This window comes from Thermobia domestica, chromosome 2 (genome assembly GCF_964235325.1).
Source record: "Thermobia domestica chromosome 2, izTheDome1.hap1.1, whole genome shotgun sequence".
In the NCBI taxonomy this organism is placed as follows: domain Eukaryota; kingdom Metazoa; phylum Arthropoda; class Insecta; order Zygentoma; family Lepismatidae; genus Thermobia; species Thermobia domestica.
In genome coordinates, this window is record NC_137455.1 from 237,696,929 (window position 1) to 237,722,643 (window position 25,715).

The following is a 25,715-nucleotide window of genomic DNA, read 5'->3' on the forward strand; positions in this document are numbered from 1 at the left end:
ATAAGGAGGGGAAAATACATCATATTCTCAGATCTTACTTCAGCACTCTTGGAAAGGATGAAGAAATACAGAAAGGGGCTATCATCGAGACAGCATCTCGTCTTATTAAAATGGATATTAAGTCCACCACTTTGTCTCTTACAGAACAGTATTCAAGTGAAGCATTTCTGAAGCTAGAATCTACCCTTTCTTAAATACCTGATTGCTTGCATAGATTGATAGATAAAAAATATAAATCGAAAGGTAGCAGGAATAGGTCGCGCAATTATACAGGCAGCTGATTCAGTTACTCCAGATATGTTAACAGGTGATATCGAAATACCAGACATGATACTGTTTCGCTGCGGACAATGTAGACCACAATATAGTTACCATTGATGGCCGAGGGACTTTCCACGGAATGGGAATCATAGCTGCACTCACACCAGGACAAACGACGGATCGAGTCATTCTAAGGAGAAATGTAACTAGTCAGGTCCTGACAGTGAATAGTAAAATCCATATTATAGAATATCGTTTTGCGAAACATCTTCGTGATGCCGTTGTCTTTAAAGTTTTTTCACTACTTGGCAACTATGATAATACAATTGATGTACTTTGGGAGCTCTCGCTAAGCTTCAAACAAGAAATCCCTGGATGGCAAGGAATGATGCATATTATTCACCAAGACCTAGAACATCCAGGTAAATCACCGATTATGTTCTTATCCATGATAGACTCTTGGGATGTCTTGCATTTTATCTACACTGGACTTCATTTCCAGACTTGCTTTGAATCATACTCCACCTATTATAACGTTTGACCAGCTTTTGCATTGGAAAGCTGCAGAAATCATTACAGATGCAACACAGAATTGCAATTTAAAAAACATTGTATTGATACATGGATGTTTTCACACATTTATGAATCTGCTCGGTGCAACCGGCTCACTGATGGAAGGGGCAGGACTTTGGAACATGATGGAAATTGTATACGGTGAAAATGCTGTCCAGCAAATGATGATCGGGAGATCAGTACAGACAGCTTTCCCTAGACATCTCTTGATAGACAGACGTTTCAACCATTTAATTGTCTATGATCTAGTGAAAAGTAGCACACAATGAATGAAGCAGAAACACTATATTCACCACTGATATTGAAACAGATTAGAATCCAAAGTGCCATAGAAGTCTGATACGCTGATCGAAATAAAGAAAATTATTGACACAGAAAAGACAGCTTAGACACAGGTCAGAAACAAGTTTGCTTTGGACAAACTATCAGAGAATGCTGCAGATTGCCCAATCACTCATCAAAGCAGATCACACAGGGTTTTGGATGATGCAAGCGGTGTCAGATTGTCTGCCAATATTTGCTGCTGCTGGACACTGTAACTACCTAAAATCTGTCTATCTCTATGTGCAAGAAATGAGTCAATTGAAGAGCACACATCCTGATGTATAAACCGCATTTTCCAAGGGATTCCACGTGATTCGCCGCAGTAACCAGCTCTGGCAAAGTCTTAATCCAGATCTAGTAATCGAGCAGACATTAATGAGATCCTTAAAGAGCAGTGGCGGGTTGACCAACGGAAATGGCATGACTGAAGAAATGCGTGCTTTGTGGTCAATTTTTACACCAATATCACGATGCCATGCAGGAATTCAATGGTCTTACCTACACAACCATTCATTAGCATCGAGAAATAACATTGTCAAGGATTAAAAGAAATCACTGCGACTTGAAGAAGATCAAGGAAAAACTTGTAACCTGTACGCTATTCTCGCCAGACTCTTCTTTGAGAAATACTGTTACGGGTGTAATTGCCAAAGAGGATGTCAATGAGTATAATTCAGAGAGGGTCGGGAAAAATATTGTACGAAATACAGTTGGAAAGCCAATATTTGATGTATCGTTTAAAAGAAAAGACCATGCAAAAAACCTTGCCAACGAGACAAGCATTAAATTGATAAAAACAGAACCACTGATCCTACTCTTCTTTTGCAACGATTTTTGGTTATGTCAAAAACTGGACAACTTTCTTTAGAGCGTGTATTGATCTATGAGCTCAGTCCATTTCCAGCAGCTTTGTTTGAAGCCAAAGAAAGCTTTCAAAAGTGACAAAGTTCAAGTGGCTCATAGATTGAGGAGTATATTATTAAGCAATCGAAATAAGCTATCATGGATTTGGCCCCATCAACTGAACATTATGCGTCTGATGGTGGTTCACTTCTTCATCGCTTGCCTTGGAGAGCTTTGGTGCTATTGCGCATTCATACGCAGAGTTTACCATAAAACATTATGATAAAGCAAATGTTATTTTTAACGGTTACGAAGCTGGTCCTTCCATCAAGGATAATACACATTATGTACGAGGCCAAATCACCCACTCGACTATCAGCTTCAATGCAGCAACAGAGTTTGTAGGAAAAAAAAAAAAGATGATTTTCTTGCCACATCTAGCAACAAACAGGCACTTATTCACATGGTGGCAGAAGAACAGCAGAAAAGGGGCTGCAGTGTTATCAATGCATCAGGACATGCAGACGTAGACATTGCCAGAGCAGCTGTCAAGTCATCAGAACAACATTCAACGGCATTGACTGGGGAGGATACAGATTTGCTCCTCCTCCTTCTCTATTACGCTCAGCTTGATAATAAAGGCCTATATTTTTATTCGGAAAAGTCCACACTTCATAAAATATATGACATCAATAAAATGAAACGTGTTGTGAGTAGTAATGTATGCTCGCAACTGTTGTTCATTCATGCCAGTCAACGTCGCACATATTTGGTATAAGCAAGAAGTCAGTATTCCAAAAATTCATTAGCAGTGAAGAAACGATTCAGAACTGTGCAAATGAGTTTCTGCTGCCACATCAAACAAAATCTGTTTTAAAAAGGCGAGGGAGTAAGGTAATGGCTATCTTGTTTGGGAGCAGAAGTACTGATTCCCTTACCTCTTAGCACTACAAACTCTTCGGTTTAAAAAAGAAGAAAAAAACAAGTTTCATCCACGTCATTCGTTACTCCAGAGCGCCTTCCTCCTACTAAGCACTCAACAAAATACCACAGCTTTAGAGTTTATTACCAAATCATGGTTTGGATCGGAAATGACAATAATATGAATGCGGTTGATTATGGGTGGAAACTATATTACAATCAGTATGTACCTGTACCTGTTATGATTGATACACCTGTTGCGCCAGAAAGTCTTCTTCATATGTTCTACTGTAATTATACAACTGCCTGCCTAACAAAACGGTGCAGTTGCACGAGATATGGACTACCATGCACATTTCTTGTGGATCTTGCCAAACAGAAAACTGTGAAAATATTTTCAGTGAATCTGTTTGGGATGAAGAATGTGACAATGACTATTCGTAAATACGTTAATATTTAACAAAACTTATGTTAATTTTATGTAAACTAAAGATATATATATATATACTAGCAGCGTTCACCCCGCTTCGCTGCGGTCACCCCGGAACGCAATAAACTTTGTTACTTAGATAATTTTTACTTTTTCGCTTTCAAGTGATATGATAAAAACCATAGAAGATTGCAGTAAATGTTAACATTATATCGCCTGTCATTTATGTTAACCCGCCCCGCTTCGCTGCGGTCACCCCCGAACGCAATAAACTTTGTTACTTAGATAATTTTTACTTTTTCGCTTTCAAGTGATATGATAAAAACCATTATAACGCCTGTCATTTATGTTAACCCGCCCAGTGACACGGTCATGCGGGTTGCATATACATACGTTTATTTTTATACCTATGATGAACTAACAAAGGATTTGTACGTAATGGACACCTGAATGGTCAATTATCTCAAGACACTGGTAATTGAAAATTAAAGTGATATGATAAAAACCATCTAGGGTCCAAATCCTAATAACCCCCCAAAAATAAAAGAAATTGGTTCAGCCGTATTAGCGTGATGAGCGGACAAAGGATTTGTACGTTCTCTTTTATATATATATATGTATATATATATATATATATATATATATATATATATATATATATATATATATATATATATATATATATATATGTTTACCATTTAGATGTAACAAAAGTAAAGACTATAAAAGTAAACACTACTTTTTAGAATGACGACTGAGTAGTCAATATATTTTGAATGAAATTGTATGGGAAGAAGCATCTTACAACAGGGTTCCTACTGATCTGGTGAAATCTATTTCCCTGACTTTCTATTACCTTTGGCAGGATTTTCTCTGACTTTTATGACAGGTGTCGGATGATGTTGACATTTAAATAAGGAATATATAACGGTGAATATTCATATATGAAAACATTCATTCTATAGAGACAAATAGTAATCAATTGCTCATGCGTACATTCCACTTACCTTCCATAAAAATCTGAACAACGTCCATTATAATGGTTTGATAATCTGAAATTGGCACACAATTAATGTTAGAAAACATATATTTTGTAAAATTTTCCTGACTTTTCCTGGTTTCCAGTCTTTTTCCCTGAACTTCCCTGACCTGCGCCATCTTCCCTGAGTTCCCCCTGACTTCCCTGAACAGTAGGAACCCTGTACAATGACTGTTTGGAAATACGTCAATGTTAAACAACAATTCTGTTATTTTTTGGTAAAATAAGAATAAAGAAAATATTGTTTAGCATTTCGGTGTAGCAAATATATGTTAAGTCCATAAAAATATATGAGTAGACAGTTATTGCCTACTTATAGGTTCGGTTAGGTACATTCACAGAGTACGATATTGGTAAATATTTTGTTTTGTCGTAACTATTGAAGACTTCGGAATTTAATTTCTCACGCACATAACCTATTCCTCATAGTAATTTTGTAGAAACATTAGGGTCGTGTACTCTTATCCGGCGCCACTTCAGATGACGGAAAACTTTTGAAAAAGGAAGTTTTAAGGGGAATCTTTCGGAATTATCCTCAATTTACCTTTCCACGTACATAATGCACTCATGGTGATGATACCATAGAAAAGCTTGGTTCATTCTGAAAATAATGAGGTAAAACGATGATACCTGAAATAATAGTACTGTGTTAGAAATTTTTATGTTCTGTCCTAATTATTATTTACTTACATATTTGGTTAAGTATATTTTCAGAGTAGGATACTGGTAAATATTTTATTCCGTCGTAACTATTAAAGATTCTTCCCGTACAGTGTTGCCACATTTGGTACAATTACCAAATTCACCCCTTTTTGTCATTCATCGGCCCATTGGTACCACACTGGCATTTTCAGTCCCTTTTGTGAAAAAAGTTGGTATAATTCTACCCAGTTCAGCACCATTTAACAAATACTTGTCACATTTTCAAAAGTGTCAGTAAGACTTTTCCTACATCTCATGAGTGATTGATTTGTTCCTTGTTTTATATATTTTTTCATATATGGTCATAATACCGTTGTGATCTATTGGTCACTTTAAAATAGAGGCGCGTTTGATTTCCTTACAATATATACCGAAAATGATAACTGTTTTCCCTTTTAATTTGCGGCCTCTGTTATACTTCCTACGCCCGAGGAAAGTTTCATCTACTTCTGAATTTGTTTGGGGTATTCCTATTTGGATGTTTTTAAAAAGTAATTTTTAAAGAGCAATTTCTTGATTTGGACTCTTGGAAAAAGGGGTCGGAGTGTTCTAGAACTTTGCATCTTTTAGTTTCGTGTTATAGAGCCATGCAATTATTACACTGTGATAAAAAATGAATTCAGGCCTTTTGGTTTTAATTTGGTACTATTTTCAGCCCATTTCAGAGCTAGGACTGTGGCAACACTGTTCCCGTGTGAATGTTTTGATTTCTTGTGACTACAGCAGGTCGATGTGGTGACCCACAGTTTATTTCGTCTTTTCTTCCTTTTTTTTAAATCGTCTATTGTATTGTTTAAATGCTTATCAGTTAATTTGCGAGAAAGTGTTGTATTCGAATGTTGGACTACTTGTAGAAATGATATTAAACAATGAATAAAAGAATTATCATTGAAACAAATTTTTGTGTTGTATGCAGAAAACAAAGGGCTCTTTACTAAAATGCGGTTCTGAAATTAAAATATCGCAGGCATTCGTTGATACATACAGTACATTCGTGACGGGGACATATAGCCTTGCTGCTGACGTCCCCATTGCCCCCTAATCAATCAATCAACATACAGTACATGTTGGTTCTCAGTCTTCGTAGAACTTGGAATCGTTTAACGTGAATTATACGGGAAGAAAAAAGGACATCATTTCGAGTAAACCGAAGAAACTAATTTTATACGTTTCGAACAAACTTCGGTTGCAGGACAAATTTGGCTCCAACTTAGGGTCTTTTAAAAATATTTTTAGATATTGGTCGTTCAAAGCACAAGGATCCAAGTCCATTTTCAAAAATGTTCAGTTTTGCTCAGAAAACATATGGTCGTAGCGAAGAGTCCGAAATAAATGAACCAAAAACCACGTGAAAAGGTGTAGTATGGGCTAGAGTTTCATAGGACAACCGCTAGACAAGGGCGTTTTTAGAACGGGGGAACAGGAGGGCTAATTTCCCCCTCCCTGTACATAAATTTAAGATATTTTGTACGCTGCAGCGTGAGAAAGATTAATAACTCAAGCCCAAAATGTCATAGTCAAATGATGCATAATTACATTAAATAAATGCAGGGTGTATCAAAAAGAATGCACCGACGGAAAACGTCATATATTCGCAACCACGAATCTAAAAAGAAAGAAAGAAAACTACCTGACAAGGTGCAATCTAGATCTTTTATATGATTACCGCTAGAGAGGGGCGTCCGTTTATAGGTCATCCGCCCTCCTACCGCCTATCCTGAGTTTCAAATTTTGGGACAGTAATGCAAATTTAGAAACCTTTTGCTGAGCAAAGTCCAATAGAACAAAATTGGAATCCTTACACCAAATAAATACGGAGTTTGATCAGTTAAAATCCATTTCCATTGGCCGGAAGGTGCTATAGGCTTATATTTCTCTTTTGTAGTTTTTTGATTTTTGACCCAAAGATTCCAAAGGTGGCTCTACTTTCGAGTTTCGGGCCTGCTTAAAATTCTGGAAATTGTGCCTAAGCAACTTTCCAGTTTTGATCATCTACACTGAAAAAAATCCGTTCTCCGGACAGCGGTATATTGTACAAATATACGGAATCCTCTTGCTTACTACAGAAATCAGTACGGAGCATACGTTATCCATATGCTACATACGCACTGCCCTTAGGTGTTACATCATGTTGTTGCAGGATGTCTGGCATCTAACGATTTTCCGTATATCACATGCATATACAGGGTACGGCACGTAAAACCGGCCCGTCGTAATATTCTGGTATATTGTGTTTTTGGCAACACTTAAATAATCTACCTTCCTACCAAGAGATGGCGTGTCGAGGTCGGGTCGACTTACATGACCTGCAGCAGTCACGTGCAGCCGCAGCCAGTGAAACTTGTCGAAACCAGTTGAGAAAAAGGCCTCGTTGTGTTAAGCCGGGTGAATGTCAGTGTGTGATAATGCCGTATTCGATACCCGAGCGTGTTGCCATTGTTGAAGGGTTCATTCTCATTGGATCTTTTGTGAAAACAAAGAATTTGTTTCGGGAGAAATTTCCAGGACGTTCTGTGCCAGCAAAAAGCACCATTCAGGAATTGATTGAAAAATGGCGGCGTACAGAATCGGTTCAAAATGCTCCCAGGAACAGACGACCATCTGTCTGCACACCTGAATTAAAGATGCAGGTGGAGGAGATAATGACAAGAAGTCCTCGAAAGTCAACCAGGAGATTGAGTCAACAGGTTCATGCGAGTGAGAGAAGTTGCAGACGTGTTTTAAGGGGACTGAAGTTAAAACCGTACCGGATAAGTGTTGTGCAAGAACTGAAGGAGCCTGACCTGCAGAAGAGGGTGCATTTCTGTTCATGGCTGTTGAGCAATATTGCCAGTGGTTTCTTGGATCCACTAATGCTCATCATGAGTGACGAGGCGTGGTTCCCCCTGTCTGGGTACGTAAATTCCCAAAACAACCGGTATTGGTCGACAGAAAATCCACACGCAATCCACCAGGTACCCTTGCATGATGAGAAGATTGATGTTTGGTGTGCCATTTCCGCCACACGCGTTATTGGGCCCATATTCTTTGAGACGACAGTGAACAGTGACATGTATATGGGAATCCTGGAGGAGTTTTATACACACTTGACCGAAGAGGAGCGTCAGTTATGTTACTTTCAGCAGGACGGTGCAACATGCCACACATCAGCTGCATCATTGTTCCTTGTGCATGAGATGTTTACACCAGAGAGGACAATCAGCAAAGGCTTGTGGCCTCCTCGGTCACCAGACTTGTCCACGTGTGACTTTTACTTACGGGGACTGTTAAAGGGAAGAGTATACGAAACAAATCCACACACAATTGAAGAACTCAAGACCAGGATCCAGGATTTCACCAATAGCATTACAACACAAGAACTGACAAGGGTATATATGAATCTCCTCAATCGTGCTCACATGTGTGTTGAAGTGGGCGGAGGACACTTTCAGCACCTGCTGTGAAGGCTGCTGTGAAGGTGAGTAGTCATAATCAACACATTACATTTCATTTATGTGTTGTAGTTAATCATATTCAATACATTACATTTCATTTTATGTGTTCACTTTACGGGCCGGTTTTACGTGCCGCACCCTGTACTTATGTTACATTCTTCAGCTATATGTTATATACGTCCATTTGTATGTGAGATTCTGACCGCCTATATTGTTTCATACGGAAAGTACGTATAGATGGAACACTTATACAGAAAATATTATAAAACATGCGTTTTCAGTTATATGTCTGCTGTACGTTAAGTCGAAAAACTACAGGAATTACGCATGTAACCTACCTTTTTAAGTACTACGTGGTTTTTGTGGCCCTTTTACGTGGTTTTAGTTTCATTTATTTCGTACTCTTGACTGCTAAGATATTACGTTTTGAAATAGCGTTCATTTGCTGAGCAAAGCTGAACATTATTGATAATAGACTTGGATTCATTGTGCTCTGAATGTCCCAAATATTGTTTCTCTTCAATACAATTATTGATTTAAACAACAACCAATAAACAGGCTTGCAGAAAATATTCTAAAGTTTGCACAACATAAAGTGTGCTTGAAACATCACTTATCGAAAATTTATTATTTTAAAATAATTTTATTAGCATCAGTATTCCGAAATAGCAATCAAATTTTTGCAACTAAAATTTCACCCAGCTCCAGATGATCAACTGAGTAAAAATTATGTACATATGTGCAAAATTCCAATAATAATATAATTATTTGAGCCAAATACCGTAAAAAATGTCATATTAAATCCAATGGTCGTTCGAAAGTCACTTTGCAAACCATTGGTGCTACACAAATTAAATTAGGTAAAAAAAAAAAAAAAAAAAAAGTGCGTTATCAGTGACAGTTTACGGAAATACAAAGTCAGCATTTTGAATCCAATACGGACACTCAAAAGTCACTCCCAAAACCTCTGGTGTTATAAAAGCGATATTTGATATATTAAGGTTCATTATTACCAGTGTACTACGAAAATATTTAATCTTTTTTCGAAAATCATCTTAAACAACAAATGGACAATAAAAATTCATTAAAAAAAGCTATATAAAATCCATTTTTAGTCAAACGATTTTATTTTTGTTATCAATGTTGCACTAGTCAGTATATACTGGATGAATCTGTAATACTGGTTGCAAATAAAGAGTAAAAACTTTTAACAAATAAGTTATTACACGATTTTGAAATATGTTTTAAACTGTTCAAAATATTTAAAACATTTTTTTTTCGTTCGTGATTTAAAACATGTTTAAAACATTTTGAACATCTTTTTCATGTTTTAAACACGTCTTGTTCTTTTTTTTAAATGTTTTTTTCCAACCCTGCCACGCACCATAACATCAACATTACGTGACATATCGCTCATCCGGGAAACGAGACAAATCAAAACGTACACATCTTCGTCCAAATCACTTAGAAGAGTGCATTCGATTAGAGGATAAAGGTGCAGGATAGCACGCCTCTCACCCATCTCTGGAAACAAAGAAAAACTTCAAAGGATAATTTCTATTACATGCTCATGATATGAAATGGGCCGCGGGGGTATTCATCTGGTCCTAGACATTCATGATAGAGCTAGCTAATCCATACATTGACATAGAACTATAAGAACATATCCTCCTAAAGGATAAGAGGTTCAGGAGTAACCCAATCCACCCCCACCCATCTAGAAGAACAAAGATGGACTACCTGTCCAAAGTATGTGTCGCATGTCTTTAGAAATTGCACAAGTAAAAATAACCTCCAGAGTAAAATAATTAGAAAGAAAAAAATGTCTTCTTGGAAACATGCAGAAGAAGAAAACACATATTTAAAAAAAAAGAATTCAAGAAATATTAGAAAAAATAAAATAAGTTATAATTAAAAAGAGAAATCTACGAAACTTTGGTTGTCAAATTCGGAGTTTTTTTTTTTTTTTTTTTTTTTTTGTAACAAACAAGCAGTGAAATTCACAGAGAAACAAACTTTCATGTTTTATTAGAAACACAACGTACATCTCTCATAATCTTGGCCATCATAAATTTAGATACGACAGAGTTTTAATATGCATAGATATTAGCCATTTTGCACGTAAACAAAGGACTGAAATATATATATAAAGCCACAAAATATACGAAACGATTAGGCATTTTATGTTAGTCATTTCCATATATGCTTTCACCAAGAAACAAAAACTTCAATTCATCTTAATAGAGTATTTGGTTAGCGCGTAACTTCTAAATATTTCACTTTTTCGATTATCATGAGTCCAAGTCTCAAGTCCGCCTCTTTTAAATTTTATTTGTCACTTCGTTAAACAACAGCTTATTGTTCCAAAATCGTATCTCAGTATTGTTTACTTTATTCTAATTTACCCGAATATTTCTAAATAATTCATAATTATGTCTTTAAAAATGTCAAAACTATCAAGAATTTTATAGAAATGGATAACTTCATTTCTGGTCATCGTCATAATGTGAAAGGGGAACTTTTAAATATTTAAAAAAATAATTAACAAATAACCAAACTTTAATAAAACATTACTAATGTAAAACATAATAAAACTTTTACCGACAGTAGACAGAAATAATGACCATAAACTTTTAGTCATCAATTAAAACTATTAACCAAGTACAAAATACGTAATCTGTTTCATTTTACAAAACTATTTGCAGGAAAATAATTTAATTACATTTAGCGAGCAAACGCAGATTAGTGGTTAGCGTTGGCACTTCGTAGTCGACAGTCCTTATGTTCGAATTTCGATAGCAAGAGTTCTGACACGTGAATTTTCAGTTGCAAACTTGCTTTAAAAATTTGTTCCTTTATAGTTAATATTGGCCTTATCGCTGCACCTGAATTTTTTAATAAATAAATAAATAAAGTACATATTATGTATAATACAATCACCGTGTCTAGATAGTTAATTGAGAACGAAATTGAAGTTAAAAACACTGTGACAAGCCCTTAAACAAGTAAGGGAAAAGAATAGCTAGAAGTAATTTATTTAAATAAACGGTTGCAAGTAAATATAAAATTGTATCCTGAGATAAACATCTTCCAAATCCTTCTCTCTGGTCCACATATTAATGCTGCGCTTTTGGTGCACGTCATATCAAATTCGACTCCCCGCGGAAGAACGCCAAATTTAGTTTCTTCTTCATTCATTTTCCTTAATAATTTGCCTCCTTTAGTCTAAAAGGCACAACCGTAGGATATTAAATTATTTTTTTTTCAGTAATCACCAGTAATCACTGTCTCAATCATCAAGTTGTAGTGATCGATCTATATGCTATCATGTGTATAAAAGTAGATTGTCATATTAGCTCGAAACTGAAACTGGTGTCTCTGGTTTGTTGAAATATTCGACGATGTTGCTTATTTGTTGTAATTCTCTGTCTACAACTAATACCACGACAATTCATTTAGCAAGTAAGATATTGTGTACATGACACCCTATTGCTAGTTCTAAGATGTGTGTCGTGCCTGTGTGTTCTGCAGCTTGCTTAGCACTGTAGTCTTAATCAACAGAGTAGTAAAGCGAACTTTCGCTTCCTTTGTAAATTTTTTAACCACAAAAATCAACTATAAATGAATATCTTTATAGTCCCATATATAACGTGTCATTCACTACAGACGAGCTTTCTATTATCCAATTTTAACAGGTGGCAGAAGCAGGTGCTTTATATTGAGAATTGGCACATTCAGCGAAGAAGGGAATGAAGTCCACTTTTGGTCATTCTGAAAGTATTTGATCTTTAAGATCTTTACCTGAATCTCCTTTCAGAGCTTAAGAGATCTTAATCTAGATATCATAAAATAACTCTCATAATGTTAAAAAAAATGTGATTTTTCAATGTAATTACGCGTCTCTTACAAACTTTATGTAAATATTTCTTTCTCACAACTTTGAAAATGAGACTTCAACTACACCTTCTTATTATCACTTCAGCCTCATAGATTATTATCTAGCAAATTAGTTACTGGAAGAATTCACTAGAAACTATGCGTATAATGTGGAAATATTTACAGAATAACCCAAGTAAGACACATTTACTTATATGTAGTATATTTATTTATTTATTTTGCGTTCAAGAGACCACAGTATTGTACATTTGTACATGCGGTATAGAACATGTCAAATTCTATTATTGTCTATATAATAAACTACTACTATAGTTCCTTATACATTACATTAGTCTTACAACATGATACATATATATATATCTATATACATAGAAATATCATACCTTATCTATTCATCTGCCTGGTTTTATTCATAGTGCGAGAATCTATAGTTTTTTCTTTACATTATGCTATCTTCATTTAGTATTTAGGAAACACGTATTCAAGATATTTGATTATAATAGTATATAAATAAATATGACTACTCATGTAATAATAAAATAAAATAAATACCTTACTATTGATTCATACAACTACAAGTTTCTAGTTTGAGCATGTTCATAAAATTCCGAGACAGTATAAAAACAGTGCTCTTGTAGGTACTTTGTTAGTCTTTGTTTAAAAAGGTGATCAGATTCTGAGTTTCTTATGTTGATGGGTACGCTGTTATAAATTTGTATTCCTGTATATTTTGGACCTTTTTGATAAAGTGCTGTATTATGAATGGGAATTACAAAATCGCTTTTGTTTCTGGTATTGTATGTATGAATGTCACTGTTGCATTTAAGAGATGGTTTCAGGTATTTTCTTATAAAGATTGCCGTTCGTAATATATAAAGGCAAGACAGTGGGAGAATTTTAAGCTCACGGAATATTCTTTCGCATGATACTCTGATTTTGTACCTTTCATTGTTCTCAGTACCCTTTTTTGAATCTTAAAAATTGTCTTACTTTCTGCTGCGTTTCCCCAGTGTTCTATTCCCCAGTGTAAGTAGACTCTCAAACTGATTATGATAAATTACTTTTAATGCTGATATGTTGAATGATGTCTTCACACTTTTTAAGGCATAGTGCACTTTACAAAGTTTCTTTTGGAGTACAGTTACGTGCCTGTCCCACGTTAATGTATCACTGACCCAGAGTCCTAGAAATTTCGTTGCTTTAACGTTATCTATAAATTTATTTTTAATAGATATAATTGGATTATTTACATTTGTATTTCGAGAGTGATGAAAGTTTATTACTGTAGTTTTATCGGTATTTAATTTTAATTTATTATTTTCATACCATGAGTTTAATTCTTCTATTGTTTGTTTGATACTAACTTTCATTTTACTGTCAGTGTATTCAGTAATGGCTAGACTTGTATCGTCAGCAAACATGGTTGGTTTGGCTGTTTTTGTGTAAGCTGGAAGATCATTGATGAAAATTATAATGAGAGTAGGGCCTAAAATCGAGCCTTGTGGCACCCCGCATTTAATTGGTTTGATGTCAGAGGTATATTTGAAACTTGTACCCCGCTGATCCGTGTAATCAATTTCTACGGCTTGATTTCTATCTTCTAAATAGCTTTGGAACCATTTATTTACAACTCCTCTTACACCGATATTGTTTAGTTTTTCGAGGAGTATTTGATGCGAAACAGGATCGAATGCCTTAGCTAAGTCAAGAAAAATGCCAGTACATTTTTCCTGTCGTCTAATGCATCCCGAATATAATCGAGATAATTAAATATCGCAGTCTCAGTTGACTTATTGCGTTGGAAACCATTTTGAGCAACATTATATTTTTCCAATAAGCTTACTATACATTTTTGCATAGTTGATTCGATGATTTTTGAGAAGGGCGAAAGTAAGGCAATGGGTCTATAGTTTTCTACCTTATACCTATCATCTTTTTTATGAATTGGTTTAATTCGTGCTAATTTTAATTTTTGAGGAAACTGTCCTGATGAAAAGGAAAGATTTATAAAATATGTCAAAAGTTCCTCTATATAAGCGGAACTTTTCTTCACTATTGTAATTGGAATGTTATCAAAACCTACGGACCATTTGTCTTTTTGCTTTGAAATGATTTGAGCAACTTCGTTAGGTATCACTAGCTGAAGGAACATCGTTTTTTGTAGCCTATCTTCCGTAGATTTTATTTCGAATTTAGTACCCGTTACACTTTTATTTCCGATTTCAGTAAAATAGTTATTCATAATATTAGCAACTAATACTGGGTCAGCTATTTTAGTACCTACATGATTCAATCCAATATTTCCTATCTCCCTTAAAGATGCTTTACTATTTGTTTCACTTTTTACTATTTTCCAAAGTGTTTTTGATTTATTTTTGAACGCTCAATTTGTTTGTCATATTCCATTCTTTTAGCCATTTTTATTACACGTCTATATATGCACTTGTAATTCGCGTAATATTTATTAAGTTCCGGGTTCGATAACTCTTGTTTGACTCTTTGTATCAACTCTCTAATTGTTTTGCTAGATTTCTTTATTCCTGAAGTTATCCACGACTTTCTTATGTGTGTAATTTTTATGAGTGGTAGTCGGGAATGCTGCATTAAAATAATTACTATATACAGTATATTAAGGAAATATTCCCAGGCTTTATCTACTGTAGTTTGCTTGTAGATATCCTCCCATGTTTCACCCCTTAAGAGAAAGTTGAAGTAAACCACATTGTCTGCACTAAAATTTCTTTTAGTGATAGTTTTCGATATTCTATTAATATTGCTACTGGTTACATTTAGAATAGTAAAAATTTGAGCTTCATGGTCGGAAAATCCGGTATTGAAAACTTTCACGGAATATTCTAAGACATCTTTGTTTAGGAGCATTTGGTCTATTGCGCTTTTTGTTTTCGGTGTTATTCTGGTGGGTTCCCTAACTACTGGCGTTAAGTTGTATGAATCAATAAGAACCTGTACGTTTTTATCGATTTCGCTGAACAAAAAATTAACATTCAGGTCACCTATTACTACTACTTTATTACCTGGGGTAGTTAATTTTTTCAGTATCTCATTTAAATTGTGTGCTAGTACTTTAATATTGCTATGGGGGTTCTAAATACAAATGATAAATAGTTTTTGTTTTGGTAACTCCATTATACAGGAGTCAAAGTCTTTTTCGGTGTTGAGATAAGTAAAATTTTTACATATATTTGTTTCTAATCCTGTTTTGATGTATATCGCAACTCCCCCTCTTTGGGTACCCTCTCTACAGTACCACTCTACTAATGTATAGTTATGGATTTTATAATATTCTGTTTCATCTCATTTTAACCAATGTTCCGTCATACAGATTACATGTATATTATCTAATTCAGTGGAAAGTAGTACCTCCAGCATGTTAATTTTTACCTTATTGAGACCTTGAACATTTTGATAACAGTGTCCCCGTTATAGATAAATAAGTAGTGAAAAGATGCGAGAGTGTCCAAGCAGAATGATTTGGAGTGTTACAAAAATATTTGTACATAAGAACTTTCCAAATAAACAGGGGAAGAGGAAGGAAATTTTAAATTCTTGGAAAATATTCTCGTTAAGCCTACTGAGCTTAGAGCACGATCTCTGAACTTTTACATAATCTTAGCAAACCACTGTGTCTCCAAGTTCTAACAATGAACATCATGGTTAAGTCTCATGCTTGACTGTTACTTAATGGTAAAGATAAATTTATCAAAGCAAAAGAGAAAGACTTACTTATACGTAGTATACTACATACTCTCTGTAGTACGAGAAAATGCAAAACTTATGATGTGCTAAAACAGGAAAATAAAACAATCGATGAATGGCTGAAAGGGAATAGTCAAATGAAAAGGAAATCAAAGAAAACTGGCTATGAGGAAATTAATGAAATTGTTTGGGAATGATTCACTAATGCAGGTCAGAGAATCTGCACATACATGGACCAATGCTATACAGTGAAGCTACCACTTTAGCCAGATCTCTCGGAAATGATCAATTCTTTGTTAGACCTTTGGAAGAAGGCTTAATAGGCCTAGTTCTAAGTTTCCAGGTATATCAAGATAGTTTAATGCAATGTATTAAATAGAGTATGACATTTAAGATATAATGATAAATAATTACTTAATTGGTAAACGCATTATGAATTTTACAACAAGTATCAGTGTAAGAATGAAATCAACCAAAATATACATTCGTAAACAACAAATATGCCTATAGGTATGTACTGAAACTTAGTATAACTTATCCCGACTTATAGTAATCTCTCTATGTAATCTTAGAGTTGGGTCTTTTTGGACAATTTTCTCGAAAAATAATGCAGGCGATTTTGTTTATATTTCATAAATAAACATTTCATTGAGTCCTACAATGCGGCATAAGTTGTTTGTTGTAAGAAATCCAGAAGGTGTAATTTACTTTATTCTTTCTTTCATTATTTATTTTTACATTTTTCTCAAAAGCTGATAAGGCAATTTTGTTCATATTTCACAAAAAAAATTTTCCACAATGACTGAAATATAACTTGAATTAATTTAAAGAACGGAAGTGAAAGTTTTTGCGCTAACCTTCCTTTTATTATTCTTATGTTCTTCTTTTCACTAAGCTCCTGAAAATAGAACTATTTATTTTCGAAATAATAAAAACTGTTAATCTATTTCAGATTTCCAACACTTAATGTTTAATCTTTTATTTATTTATATTTTTTAAATCTCATATGAAGTGTTAACAAGCATTCACTTTTTCTTCGTCCTATGAATTCCTGCCTTTATACTGCCTTGATGAATTCTCGTAGGAATTATTTCTCCTGGCTGATATTCGATACTTTTTTTTATAAGTGTATGCTCTTAAAATTTTCTTTTTATTTTGAATTTTTAGCTATGTTTTACACTTTTTGCTCTTTCCCCTTGCGCTACCTCGATCTGTATCTTTAACTAGCTCTTACCTTGAAAATCTCCATCGAGCTTCAAGTTATCTGCATGTCTTTTAACTTCCATTCTTTCTCCCTTCACTGGTTTAAATTCTTCATGTAAGTGTGACACTCCGTGAAAATCACCCTCAAGTAGAAGATTATCTTCGTGTTTGTATCTGTAAAAAATAAATAAATCAGAGCTGGATAATTAACCATTTGAAATTATACACGTGCATAGTATGACTTATATTTGTACATTCACCATGAAAAATATGTTTTAATAAAATATCTCGGATCTTCACAAAACCAAATTTCAAGTTTGCTTGTACAGTAAGGGAGACTTCTGGATGGTACACCTATATGGAGATTTACGGCAAAACTGTTCCACCAGTTGGGTCCAAAGCATTTGCCGGAAAGTTGCAACCGAATTAGCTTTAAAGGAAAGTGGGTGGCATAATCGCCAGCCAGTGAAAATTCCCGTACACTTGAGCGAAATTCCCACAGCGTCACTTCTCCAAAATGAGATGAATCTCAAACGTGTAGTTCTTAGGGCAAACATATTACTTGATATTTGTTCTATTCGTGAAGATAAAGTGCAACGAAAAATGAAAGCCCAATCCTGTTGCTGTTGGAATGAACACTCTTTCAGTCGTTTGATCTGAAATGACTTTGCAGAGCCTGAATAAATATTCTGTCGCTTCAGAAGGGTAGGAAGAGCGAATCCCCTCTCCTTCAGTATGAAAACACATATATTTAATCAAATGATTAGTGAGATAGCGGTTTTATGATTTGAAGTTTTGCTCCCAAGCCATCTTGTGTCACAGCTGACGACATTGGAGAACAAGATGTAAATATGATGAAAAAGAGATACAGTCACATGTGCAAATTTAAAATTTGAGACAAAATGATCGGATAGCATCCATATTTTGTCGAAAATTTTGATTTCGTAAGTAGACATGTAAAAGCTCATATGAACCTGAGAGCATCCCACTACCAATTGTTGAATTCTAGTGGAGAACTCAGTTGAGAGCATCAGATAATTACGGAAGGGGAGAAACATCTTAAGATATGGAAAACAAAGAATAAAAAAAATTAACTGCCCTGGGTGGGATTCGATCCATGAACCTCAAGATTACCAAGCAATGACTCTACTCACTCATCCACACAGAACTACAGGCAGTCATACATCAGACACGAAACGTTTGTTACTTACAAACCGTCTGGAACCTCTGACATTTGTATAAATTGTAAAATAAGGTTTAAGGGTAGAAACATACCGAAGAGACCTCGCGATCGAGGTCGACGTTAAAGTCGCGGTCGCACCCTTGATACTGGCACAAACACATGGATTCAAATGGGTATGCGCATGCAGAAGATGTATGCTACATTGCGACGTAGAGGTTGACCTCGAGGGTGAATTAGTGGTCGCGATGATAAATAACTGAGTTTGTTTTTACACCGATGTTCAGCGAAAGCATCTGTGTGGCTCGTGTTCTCTTTGGTTCTCCCTGAAGGACTGCACGGAATAAAGTCATCATTTGTTTAGAATTTCATCTTCAGAGGATTCTGTATGTCTATGTTCGAGAGGTTTTGCTGCACTATTAAATTTGATTATGAAAGACATATTAATTGAACTTCATAATAGAAAGAAAAAAATATTAATAAAGGAAAGTTCCAGCAATATGGGATAAGAAAAAACAGAAACAACATCGCAATAGACACGTTTTAAATAGAGAATGGAAAAAAATAGCAACTGAAATGTGAATGTTAGATAAGTTATTCATATTTATTTGAGAATTATACTGTAGCTTATTACATAAGGCAGCGGCTGTTACAGTGAGGGGGATTTCGGGCTGAAGTCCGTAAATTGTGGAATTTCTAAAAAAAAGAAGAAGCTACTGTTAATTATATCTACACTTAAAAACTCCACTCCTCACCCCAATTCCGATATTAATAAAAAAGGGTTTCTTCTAAATTTGTTACTGATATAAGGTAAAGAAATACTTGTAAAGACAGGCACATATCCATAGGGAGGAAATGTCGGATGATGGAATTGTAGTGACGAAACTTCATTTGCTAAAATTAATACCACCTCCAAATCGAAACCTGAACACATACATATTTTTTCTTTTTTTAATGTTACTGCGAAATGATTTCTCGCCTAAGTGCTGAATGAGGGCATTTCTTCACAGAAAATTGAAAAAATCTAAAAGTTTTTGATTTCCTGATAGAGATGGACAAGAGATGAGATTCAAATATTTTTGCCAAACAAGAGACGAGACTAGCATTTATCATGTCTCGTCTCGCATCCATCCCTCTTTATAAACTGCTTGGTCCTTTCAATTTCAAAATGTTTTGCAGTGATATTTGAGCAATAATTTCAGACGCATTACAGTAATATTTCTCCTCAAACTGAGGATTTACAGCGAGAGTGCGACCTCCTCGCTGTGTGGGCCCTTCATCCATCTAGACCTAGACATCGAGATAGCGACCACTACTTAAACATCGACCTCGATCACGACGTCTCATACGCATGTCTTTACCCTAAGATTGCGGTTTATTCAAAAGTTTTCTGGGGGTGGACCTCGGACTCCTCCCGAATGAACCTTTAGACTGAGACCCCCCAAAATCAAATCCTGGTTACGCCCTTGCTACCAAGTGATTACTCTCTTATGTATGTAACATACAAATCAGTGTGGAATTCATTAGAGAAGGAGAGAAATCTCACTAGCAATTTAGGCAGTCTTTCTGGTGGGGGAGGGGGAGAATGATAAATGTGGGAGAAATTTCGCCCAAGCACTTGGAGGGATGGTCACCCCTGGATCAGGAGGGGACTGCAATTCTTAAGTTGCCAAGAGCTAGCCAAGAGTCTAAGTTCTTCTTCCTCTAGTAAAAAGTCAGTAAACAAGACATTGGTTACTACTGTGTTAAGTTTTATTTGGAAGAACCGTCTGCTAAAAACAACTGCCAAATAGTCAGACATAAAGCATTGCTAATATTCAAAAATGTCCGAAACATATGATATTTGTGGAACATAAGCGTGAGAGAGAAAGAGAGAATTATATCTGCACATAACAGTGTCCCTCGGTTATAAATTTAAACAAAGCAATGCTTTTCGTTAGGTTTCTTGGATGAGTGGTTAGTCTATTGGACTTGTACGTACAGGGTCTCGGGTTCGAGTCCACGCAAAGCACATTGTCTTTTTTTAGCAACATTTATTCTAAGCATTCCACAAGTTCTGTTAAGACTTATATGTAGTCTTAGCCAGTTTAAGCCCAATTTATTTTCAAATATGAGACTTCTTATTACATGTTTTTTTCTTTTTCTTGCAATATTGCAAATTTGATTTCAAATTTTACAACGTTAATTCCACTAATTGTCCTGTCAGATTATGATGCAATTTTGCACAGCGACGACAGTCGGGTGGTACTATAATATTCCATTCTTACTGTGATACGTTTATATATAGTGAGGAAAGGTCACAAAGAAAAGAAGTTTGGTAGCTCGTACGATACACCATAGACCCCTTAAAGTATTTTTCAGAAGCGTTAATTTCGCAGGCCTAATCATCCAAAGCATTATATAAGAGTGATACGAATAATTATTTTGTTTTAATTTAAAGCGTAATAATTCTGCTAGTGATTTTTTTAAAAGTGATTCGTGGGCTGGATTCGACAAAAGCTTTACTTCTCTATTTTGCTATAAGAGATAATCACGACATCTCTTGTGTTTCGCTCTCTCTCTGTCTAGCAAGACCAGGTGTATCCATAAAAATCCTAGTTGGCAGGTTCCGGTAAATAAGACTAAATATATACGCCTTTTTTATTGTTTTCAAAGGGAGAACTAATATTTAAATGTGTTTCTTAATATACTTTGTATATTTCTAAATATGACCTATGATTTTTATATATTGGTATAAAGTTTTATACAAAACTATGAATTGCATTTCATTAAAATTCTGTCAAAATTCTTAAAATATAAATGAAGAATTAAGGTGGCTCTTCATAAATTGACAAGTTCCTCCGGAGCTGTCAATTGATATACAATTTATTATACTCGCATATATTGGGGTCAAGTACAATGTTGACATTAACAGATATTTACTACTTCTAAATCATTCTCTGCGTAAATGTATGTGTCAGCATAAATTTGTGTTAATGTGCTTCTGAACTCTTGGGTAGAAAAGTTCCTAATTTTGACCTTTTCTCTACCTAATTTTCATCACCTTGGTGTATGAAAAACTTATCACAAGAAAGGCGTAGCATCATGACTAGTCAAAGTTGATACGAATGCGCAACAAACCATATTTTCAGGCAGTGAGAATCCTCCAAGTATCCCTACTTTTGTACATGATTCTGATTTGGTTCCGGCTAAACACTTTTCATTTCGCTTAAAATCCATCACGTCATCATGTAGGGGAGAGTAGCCACAATCGCACCACTTTTTTCATAAACGGTTTTAATTCGAAACTTTTGAAGACATTTAAAATGATTTTTTGATCGTATTGAACTTTATAGTTTTCCGATCCTTTGACAGTGATTTCATAACGATATCTTATCATTATCATGATAAAAATGACGATATTTTAGAAGCCTTCGATTGGTGCGATTTACGCAACAGATTTCCCAAATCACACTATGTGAAGCCAAAATCGCACCGCCATTTGAATACATGCAAGTTTTACAGCGAATTATGTGAATAAAACAAATTATCATTTCCATTGAATATCATATAATTTTATTCATGTTTTATTAAGATGAGGAATAATATATCTTTAAAGAGAAAAATACTGCAATGTATATAACCGAGTACAGAAATACACCTTAGAAATAAGCTAATTAAGTTGAAATGCAACCCATAAATAAAACAAATTAACATTTCTATGATATATCACATTCTTTTATCTGAGTGTTATTAATACGAGGAAGAATATATCATTAAAGGAAGAAATTCAATATTTTGATTCAGTAATAATCCATGAGTAGTGTTGTTCATAATACTATGAAACGTAAACGTATCTGTATTTGTGGAAAACACGGACAGTTGTATCTTATGTGCACATTGGGATGTACATTCATCTCCTGAAACACCCACACATGACTCGTGTATCCAGACTTTACACATAACACACTGCACCATATCTTCGACTAAATTTTGTTGACAAAGGATGCAAAACCAATCTTGTTCATTGATTTCAATAGCCACATTTGAAACAGTGAGAATATATGACTCGGATCATCATGATTTGCATGTATCTATTTTTCGAGTGCACTTTTTCGGGTTAATGGTTCCTGAAAATTAGCTCACGGTTCAGAAAGATTAGGTCACTCCGACGTTTGGATACTCTTGATTGCGTTCTTCAAGATGTTTTTTTTAAGGACCTGACGGGAAAACTTCTGTTCTCTGTGGTTGTCTGTTGATAGGCATATTTCCTCCTCCTATTGGACTGGGCAGAGTAATGATTTCATAAACCCTTTTTAGTAGCTTTGGCGATTTTCCGTTTTTCCGGTTCCACATGCCACTTCACCGCGGTAGTGTCGCAAATTTTTTTTTCGGAATACAATACTTCTTTTCTATTTCATTTAATTTCACTTTAATTTCCGTATACTCTTTCAAAGCACGATTCATAGACTCCGGAGACCATGTTCCATATTGGCGTGTACCCATTTTGTGTAAATTGTACCGAGAAAGAAGCCAGGAAAAACAATTACACCACAGGAGTCAAAACTCACACTGGTGCGATTTCGGACACACGGTAGTAGTGTGATTTGGGAAACTATGCCATATTTTAAAGAAAAAATGATTTTTTACATATCTCACAAATTAAAAAAAAAGCATAACTTGAGATTGTCACTATAATATTAATGGTATGTTGTTTAATACTACTTATTGAAACATAAGCTAATTCTATTATTTTTATTCCTATTCTACTGTGAAATATCCCGAAAATTAGTAAGGAATACTCTAATTTTATTGTACTGTAACTGCACACACACACACACACACACACATAACTTACTGAACGTCGTCACTTTACTGTGCAATTATGGGAAAAATGAAATGAAATCTTTAAGTTTTCGTCCCACGGTTATGCCGGTTAGGCTAAAGGAGACGGTGATGATGCGTAATGAATGAAATAGTGGAATGAAGAAAGTGAGAGGAAGCGGGACAACCTCAAGAAAACCCACGCACATGGTGTTTGTCCACCAGAAAGTTCACTTGGCGGGGGCTGGGATCGAACTCGGGGCCTCAAGCACTAGAGGTGAACAATCTACCACTGAGCCACCACGTCCCCTGCAGTTATGGGAGTATGCTTAGGTATTTAATTTAAGTACCAGATAGCATGTTAGTACTACGGTTCTTTTTAAAAAGGGGGTAGTGTGATTTAAAACCCGGTGCGATATCGGGAACTCTCCCCTAATATCTACCGGTCACCGCGTCCGCGATTATAACTTCTTTTAGACTTAATCCAAAATTCAGCAACATCTTTAAGAATGTTGCCAGACTTAGCCACATTTTGACTTCACAGTTGTGTTTTGAAACAGTATTTTCTCATTAAGTCGGCTCCACCTTCACTATTGTGTGTCGACTGTTAACAATGAATCAAAGTGTTGTGTCGTGAGTGCTATTTAGTGTGTCAAAATGAAATGAAATAAAATCTTTTGAGTTTTACATCCCACGTTTATACCTGTTAGGCTAAAGGAGACGGTGATTATGAGAAATGATGGAATGAAGAAAGTGGGAGGAACGGGAGAACTCCGAGAAAGCCCACGAGCACGGTGTTTATCCACCACAAAGTCCACACGGCGTGAGGTGGGATCGAACCAGGGACCCCAAGCACCGAAGGTGAACGCTCTACCATTGAGCCACCGCGCCCCCTAGCGTGTCAATGTATGGTGTTGATTTCGATTGTGTCACAAGAGACTTGCGAAACTAATATCCTTATTTAATGTTTCGTTTTACCTTCAATAACACTGTGTTCCAGTTGCGTTCCGTTTTAAGATCAGGCTAATCATCATCGGTTAGACAATACACGTACTAATTCTCACTAGATAGCAAGAACATTTTAGACGACTGTCTATCATCAGTCACCCTGCCACCATTCGTGGGCAACTTGTTCTCTGTTGCACGGCCTTACAACTGCCTTTATGAAAATTATTCAATATTCTCATAATTCAGCGTTGCCTCAAACTAGTATCATTATCTTTGCCTGATCAAATTTTGAGCTATGATCCTGATGCACTGCCCATGTACCAAACATAGTATTCTTCTATTACCAAACCTACCTCTTGTAACCTATCCTTCGGACCTATAGTTAAATTAATTCTCCTTGCACGATGGTCTCTTGACATACATCTTGTCAATTTGCAACTAAATTGCTCTGGTGTCACTTACATCAAAGAACATTAAGAGACCATCTATCAACATCCCAAACCTTCTTTTGCTATCCTATTTGGGGCGAAGCTTCTGTCGTCAGAAAGTCCATACTCTGAGTCTATCGAGGAGCAGGATGCCTTGCTTAAGGTACTAAGCAGTCATTCCAATCCTCAGTCCCCCATCTGCAAATCTGCTAGTCTGTCTTTGGGACTGAAGATACTTTTGGAGAAGAATCGTCGTTCGAATGCCTGCATTTTACGTTCGTGAAGAGAGAGAGATATATTGTAGTTGAACAAACGAAATATTAACATCTGAAAACGGAGAGGTTTAATTTTTTTAAAAATACAGGCGAGTGAGGCGAGTGAGGCGAGAAGGGCATCCAGATTGAAATGTCGAATATATTGTTGGTTTTAGAAGGTTCGAACTGCATAATCCAGGCTCTGTCCATAAGAACTGTAAAAAAGTAAGGGATGACAGCAGATCTTTTGAGAACCTGTTAGATGTTTATAAAACAATGAAAAAATCGAAGGTAACACTTCCGAAACCGGGGCCCTCATTGTGAAATACAATATTCAAGATAGGGCTAAGTACCAAATTGTATTTAGAATGGAATATCTACTCACAGAAACAAGATAGAAACTTCGTTCTTGTACTAAATTACAGGTAATTGATAGTAGAAGTATGAAAACCGGGTATATGGTTTACATATTGCCGCCATATTTAAAAATTACGGTCATCTACGCCAAAAAATAGTTGTTCCCGCTTCTCGTTTTTCATTTCATGACAAATAACTATTAACCCATTATAATTATGAAAACGCAGCCCAAAATAATTAACCCTTTCGGGATTTCGGGTTTTTGTGTTTTTTTTAGACTTTCAGTCAAGCAGCTACTGCATCGTCACTATTTACCCTAGGATCATGGTTCATACCTTATTCTCTTTAGAATGGAGCAGGCTTTCAAGTGGTACCACTCGCATGCCCATACCATATACCAG

At 35.5% G+C, this 25,715-nt stretch overlaps 1 protein-coding gene across 1 annotated transcript in view; it reads right to left on the reverse strand.

Moving 5' to 3' along the window:
* The window catches only part of LOC145678408 (uncharacterized), a 397,255-nt gene that overhangs the window by 110,007 nt on the left and 261,533 nt on the right, over window positions 1–25,715 (reverse strand). Inside the window, exon 4 of the mRNA XM_081748524.1 lies at window positions 17,376–17,518. Coding sequence (XP_081604650.1) covers window positions 17,376–17,518 — 143 coding nt within the window. The remainder of the gene's footprint in view (window positions 1–17,375; window positions 17,519–25,715) is intronic.